This window comes from Tupaia chinensis, unplaced genomic scaffold (genome assembly GCF_000334495.1).
Source record: "Tupaia chinensis unplaced genomic scaffold, TupChi_1.0 Scaffold143602_1, whole genome shotgun sequence".
Taxonomy (NCBI): domain Eukaryota; kingdom Metazoa; phylum Chordata; class Mammalia; order Scandentia; family Tupaiidae; genus Tupaia; species Tupaia belangeri.
Genome location: NW_006203448.1, coordinates 370,371 through 377,194, shown reverse-complemented (window position 1 = coordinate 377,194; position 6,824 = coordinate 370,371). Strand labels below are relative to the sequence as shown.

The 6,824-nt window shown below is 60.0% G+C and overlaps 1 protein-coding gene across 5 annotated transcripts in view; it reads right to left on the bottom strand.

Moving 5' to 3' along the window:
• The window catches only part of VAV2 (vav guanine nucleotide exchange factor 2), a gene marked incomplete at its 5' end in the record, with an annotated part of 186,799 nt that overhangs the window by 90,209 nt on the left and 89,766 nt on the right, over positions 1-6,824 (bottom strand). For all 5 annotated transcript variants that reach the window (XM_027766642.1, XM_027766645.1, XM_027766643.1 and 2 more), the window contains 1 exon segment: positions 4,416-4,474. In XM_027766642.1, the coding sequence (XP_027622443.1) occupies positions 4,416-4,474 (59 nt within the window).

Genomic DNA, 6,824 nt, shown 5'->3' with positions numbered 1-6,824 from the left:
CTCTGGAGCAGGAGCTCTCGCTGTGGCTCGGAACCACACCCCACATGCCAAGCAGACATCTTGCCAGGACCCCTCCCCAACCCTGCCCGCATCTGCCCCCAGCAGGCACCAGGTGGGCGCTCAGATTAAGTCTCCAGCTCATCAGCCTTGAGGAACATATTGGGGCTTTTATGGAAAATCACCTCGTTGTGCGAAGTGCAGGAAAACGATCGTTTTTTTAAAGGAGCGTGTTGGGTTCCTACCCAGTGAAAGGAAGGGGAGGTTCTCGGGGCCGTGGGCTCGACTCGGGGGTTTCTGGCTACACTGAAACTTTTCCCAACACCAGGAAATGCCCCGGACAGGCCAGGGCAGGCTATCCCATGTTCTACACCACCCGTGAAGCCATCAGCAGGTCTTGTTGCCACTGTAATCCCCCGGGGAGACAGCCCAGGGCCGGAGGATGGAGCGTCTCAGCCAGGCGGGGTCAGGGTGGTATGGAAGCCTGCAACTGTGTGTGGGCTGCAGCTGGGACACTCCCAAGCAGGATGCTGTCCTCACCCAGGACCGGCCACTCCTCTAAGCTCTGCTGCACTGGGCCTCAGCGTCTGGAGGCGTTCAATGGATCTGGAAAAAGGCCCGTGTCTAGGGCCAGCAGGTGGCATGGGGCTTAAGGCGCTGGATCCCACATGGCCAATTTTCAAGTCCCGGACCCTGCAGCTTAAAAATTCTACCAGGTGTGCCCAAAATCTCAAGAGAAGAATGGAGGAGAAGGGACTGCAGTGTGGCCATCGCCACTGGGGGTGACTCTCACTTTCCCTCTCTCTGTCTCTCTCCAGCACCCATAGCAAAAGTTATTTTTAAAAGAATAAAAGATCCGAGTCTAGTATTTGGTGTATGAGCAAATAAAACAGCCAATCCTCATGGTCAGAATTCCACTCCTGCCTGCGTGTGAGAGCACACGGGTGAGAACAGGTCAGAATGGCTGAAGTGCAAGCTCCGCACTGACAGGCAGTCGTGGGCCGGGCAGGCAGTGGCATGGCTGCTGGACACCGCAAACACAGCAAGCCCACACGCTTCTCTCCTTAGGCCGTGCCTGTGCCGGGCCTCGTGTGCCTGAAACAGCAAACCCTGCAGTGGGGAGGGGCTGGCCATGTCGGCTACACCCTGAAGGCTATGAGCAAGGAGTGGGTGCTGGGCTTCCGTGTGACGCTTCCTCCTAACATCCCAGATGAGCTCGAAATATCCTCTCATATGTGCTTAGTTTTTAATTCTAGAACAACCTACCCTGTACCTAACACAGAAATAATTTGATTCGGGGGGGATGTCTATGTCCTCAGAGACCCCAGTGCAACAGCAGCCCCCCCTGGGTTCACCGCCACCACCTGGGTCTGCCCCAACAGCCCTGATCCTGAGCAAACAGCTCCTGCAAGAGGCCGCTGGGTACCCCCACGCACCGGCACAATCACCCTGGGACCCCAGGCTACGGGCTCACGGTCTCCCCCACAGAGGACATCAGGGTGCAGCCCGGCCCGCAGGTGAAGCCCCCCACGATGCCGCTCGGCTTGGCCGTGACTCCCGGGCAGGCTTTCGTCATCACCCCCAGCCTCTGGTTCTCACCCTGCTACCCGGTGTCCCTCTGGGGAGTCCCTGAGGCCCATCAGGGAAGGGCAGCTCTTGTGCTTGTCCCCACTTGATCTGGAGCCCGATTCCCTGACTCTGGCCTGGGGGTCAGCACCAGCAGTGCCTGGTTCTCATCTGGGGTGGCCCCCACTCTCCCTGCGCCTGTCCCCATCCAGGTGCACTGTGGGGCTCCCTGAGCCTGCGCGTTGCGATCCGAGCAGAACTAAGCAAATGTTGAAATCCCCTGGCCAGTCCTTCCAGATGCCCCACCGAGAAACGTGCACCCCCGGGCGGAGCGAGTCCACGCCGCGGCCCTGTCATGGCGAACAGTGCCAGCTCCTGCCTCAGCGGCAGGGCCCCCCAGCCTCGGCGCGTGGAGAGTGCATTTAGGTAGGCAATGATCTGTGAAAGGATTAATTTGCTGATCTTATTACCTAAATCGAAAGAGATTTTGCGGCCGTCAATAACATGCTTGCGAGATTTCCCTGGTGTGCGCTGAAGGCCCCCCTCCCGCACGCCCCTTTCAGCCGCTGCCAACAGGCAAGCCGACGGCACGACTAACGTCCACGGTGAAGACGCAGGCAGGGACGTCTGTGCAGGCTCCCGGAGCTGTGCGAGGCATGCTGGTGGCCATGGGGAGTGAAGGGCCACACCACTGCAACGCGGGGCTCACCTGATCCCTTTGTTCTGCGCGATGCTGTGCAGGGACAGTCTCGACACCGCAGAGATGACCTGGGAAGACAAAGAAGACCTCCTGTGATTCCACGAGAAACCGGAAGCCCTCCCAGGGCTGCAGCCCGGTGTTCCGCAGACACCGAGCACAGCGGACTCGGGGCTAGACACCTGTTGTGTTTACTGGGCAGAACACACCATTTTGCTGCACTAATATTTGTGCAGGGCCTCGGAGGAGAGCGGGTCGGCCTCCCTGCCACCTCCTGGCCCGGCCACTCACACTCCCTGAGCTACACTGTCACCAGAAGAGGGTCTGTTCTCAGCGGCCACTGCAGATCCTAACCGGGGTCAGGCCACGCTGCTCCCCGAAGTCACTAGGTGCTTAATAACAGCACACATTAACAGTAGGAGCTAACCACTTCAGACAGAGAGATGAAGCCCAGAGAGGTCAGGCACTTTCCCAAAGTCACGCAGCAGCTGGGACCCAGCGGTATGAACGCCTACGACTAGTGCTCGCTGGGCTCCTCCTTGTGCAGGAGGGACAGGTGCCAGGCTCTCGGGAGGGGCTGGGAAGGACAGAAAGAGCTCCAGGTCCACACCTGCATTCAGGAGCTTGCTGCTCTCGCTGTGGCTCGGAACCACACCCCACATGCCAAGCAGACATCTTGCCAGGACCCCTCCCCAACCCTGCCCGCATCTGCCCCCAGCAGGCACCAGGTGGGCGCTCAGATTAAGTCTCCAGCTCATCAGCCTTGAGGAACATATTGGGGCTTTTATGGAAAATCACCTCGTTGTGCGAAGTGCAGGAAAACGATCGTTTTTTTAAAGGAGCGTGTTGGGTTCCTACCCAGTGAAAGGAAGGGGAGGTTCTCGGGGCCGTGGGCTCGACTCGGGGGTTTCTGGCTACACTGAAACTTTTCCCAACACCAGGAAATGCCCCGGACAGGCCAGGGCAGGCTATCCCATGTTCTACACCACCCGTGAAGCCATCAGCAGGTCTTGTTGCCACTGTAATCCCCCGGGGAGACAGCCCAGGGCCGGAGGATGGAGCGTCTCAGCCAGGCGGGGTCAGGGTGGTATGGAAGCCTGCAACTGTGTGTGGGCTGCAGCTGGGACACTCCCAAGCAGGATGCTGTCCTCACCCAGGACCGGCCACTCCTCTAAGCTCTGCTGCACTGGGCCTCAGCGTCTGGAGGCGTTCAATGGATCTGGAAAAAGGCCCGTGTCTAGGGCCAGCAGGTGGCATGGGGCTTAAGGCGCTGGATCCCACATGGCCAATTTTCAAGTCCCGGACCCTGCAGCTTAAAAATTCTACCAGGTGTGCCCAAAATCTCAAGAGAAGAATGGAGGAGAAGGGACTGCAGTGTGGCCATCGCCACTGGGGGTGACTCTCACTTTCCCTCTCTCTGTCTCTCTCCAGCACCCATAGCAAAAGTTATTTTTAAAAGAATAAAAGATCCGAGTCTAGTATTTGGTGTATGAGCAAATAAAACAGCCAATCCTCATGGTCAGAATTCCACTCCTGCCTGCGTGTGAGAGCACACGGGTGAGAACAGGTCAGAATGGCTGAAGTGCAAGCTCCGCACTGACAGGCAGTCGTGGGCCGGGCAGGCAGTGGCATGGCTGCTGGACACCGCAAACACAGCAAGCCCACACGCTTCTCTCCTTAGGCCGTGCCTGTGCCGGGCCTCGTGTGCCTGAAACAGCAAACCCTGCAGTGGGGAGGGGCTGGCCATGTCGGCTACACCCTGAAGGCTATGAGCAAGGAGTGGGTGCTGGGCTTCCGTGTGACGCTTCCTCCTAACATCCCAGATGAGCTCGAAATATCCTCTCATATGTGCTTAGTTTTTAATTCTAGAACAACCTACCCTGTACCTAACACAGAAATAATTTGATTCGGGGGGGATGTCTATGTCCTCAGAGACCCCAGTGCAACAGCAGCCCCCCCTGGGTTCACCGCCACCACCTGGGTCTGCCCCAACAGCCCTGATCCTGAGCAAACAGCTCCTGCAAGAGGCCGCTGGGTACCCCCACGCACCGGCACAATCACCCTGGGACCCCAGGCTACGGGCTCCCGGAGCTGTGCGAGGCATGCTGGTGGCCATGGGGAGTGAAGGGCCACACCACTGCAACGCGGGGCTCACCTGATCCCTTTGTTCTGCGCGATGCTGTGCAGGGACAGTCTCGACACCGCAGAGATGACCTGGGAAGACAAAGAAGACCTCCTGTGATTCCACGAGAAACCGGAAGCCCTCCCAGGGCTGCAGCCCGGTGTTCCGCAGACACCGAGCACAGCGGACTCGGGGCTAGACACCTGTTGTGTTTACTGGGCAGAACACACCATTTTGCTGCACTAATATTTGTGCAGGGCCTCGGAGGAGAGCGGGTCGGCCTCCCTGCCACCTCCTGGCCCGGCCACTCACACTCCCTGAGCTACACTGTCACCAGAAGAGGGTCTGTTCTCAGCGGCCACTGCAGATCCTAACCGGGGTCAGGCCACGCTGCTCCCCGAAGTCACTAGGTGCTTAATAACAGCACACATTAACAGGAGGAGCTAACCACTTCAGACAGAGAGATGAAGCCCAGAGAGGTCAGGCACTTTCCCAAAGTCACGCAGCAGCTGGGACCCAGCGGTATGAACGCCTACGACTAGTGCTCGCTGGGCTCCTCCTTGTGCAGGAGGGACAGGTGCCAGGCTCTCGGGAGGGGCTGGGAAGGACAGAAAGAGCTCCAGGTCCACACCTGCATTCAGGAGCTTGCTGAGAGAATAAAGTGAAATAAAAACAGAAGTTCTATAACACTCAGTGAGGAGCAGGGACCACTCCTTCCTCCTCGTTCCCACCCCAGGCTGGCCCTGCCCATGATCAGGCCAGCCCCGGGCCAGTCCCCAAGCCAGTCCCCAGGCCAGTTTCGGGGAGCCAGATCCCACGTGGCTGAGAGAGCAGTTCATCACAGCCCAGAGCGTGTCATGCGTGCCCCAAATCCTGACAGTGGGGGACAGAGGGGATGGCGGCGTGACCTTGCCCCGTCGGGGCTTTCTCCCTCTCCCTCTGGCAGCATCAGAGCACATACACCCTATAACCCGCCTCCCCATAAAACGAGAGCTGAGCTAGTCAACAGATCTTCACGAGAGGCGGCAAGCGGGCCCGCGGCAGGGGGAGGGGCTGCACAGGACATGGGGGCTGAGGCGGGGAGACGTGGGGACTGAGCCAGGAACAGAGGACAGGACACCGGCTAGCAGAGCAGGGGCTCATGGATCGTTCCGCAGGATTAAGGGGCTCCTTCCCTGCCAGGCAGCGAGGCTGGGGAATGCCGTGTGTGTGTGTTCATCCGCACACGTGAGTCTCAGCATGTGTGGTTGTGTGCACGTCACATGTGCACGCATGTGCTCCAAGCCCGCGAGCGTGCACTGCCAGTGTACACATCTGTGTGTGCATCTGTGTGCCTGGGGTGGAGCGCACGGCCACTTGCCAAGTTTAGACACCCTCCACTGTCCCTCCGGGCTGCCCTGAGAACCAAGCCTGGAGGGTGTCGTACACGCTTCCTCCCGCAATGCCCTGCAACACCTTCCTGCACACCCCTGCTGGGCAGGAAGCCCAGGGCCGGCTGCTCCTCGGGTCCAGCCGGCACGGACTCCTCAGACTCCCTTTCAGGCTGTTCTGTCACCAGCAGCCTTTTTAGAAAGGGAGGGGACGGTGCCGTACAGAGGGTCCCTGTCTGGGCCTGGGGAGACAGCCGCTCCGTCCACAGGCCGACTGCGTCCCCCGGGGATGGTGACGCTCAGGGGCTGGGACCCACGGAAGAGCACGTCGGTGTGACGACAGGGCTCCTCTGTGTGGCCTCAGACAAGGCTCAGTGTGCCCTCCTGCCACCGGCACCCACGCTCCGCGCCGCGGGGGCCTTTCACGGGTCAGGAGCGACCTGGCTGCGGCTGCTGGTTCTGGCTTGGAAGTGCTCTGAATATTTAGGGGAACAAAACGTAAAGCAGTACTGCTCGCTGTCCTTAGAGTTATGTGACAGCATGCTATGAACGTGGAAGGGTTCGGCGGCCACGGGGCCCAGGCCACCCCTCTGGCAAGTCTCCTGCGGCTGACAGTGCTAATCAGCTGTGCTGCTCCCTGGGCGTGGACGCGGCTCAGGCCCGTCCCGGCATGAAAGCCAGTGCTGGGGCAGGCGAGGAGCCCGAGGCACGGCAGAAGGCAAGCAGCCAAGGCAGGGTAGGGTCCCCAAGGCCAGCTGCCCCCATGATAGAGCCGGCCGTGAGCTACACAAACAGCACTGCGCCCCAGCAGGGAAGCTGCCACCCCTGGTTGGTGAGGGCCCAGACAAGGTGCTCTTCAGACGGGGTTAAAGGTGAGCAGCTCACCGGGGCCTGGCGCTGTCATCCTGTCCCTCTGTCTGCCACGTGCTCCTGGCTGGGGACTGGGCAGGGAAGGCTTGGGGCCCACAGTTCAGGACCCTGCTCCAGTGACCCAAGACCCAGGGTAGAGGCTACGGGGAGCAGAGGACCCCTGAACTAGCCGCAGGGGCGGAGCAGGCCCCAGGGTCAGAGC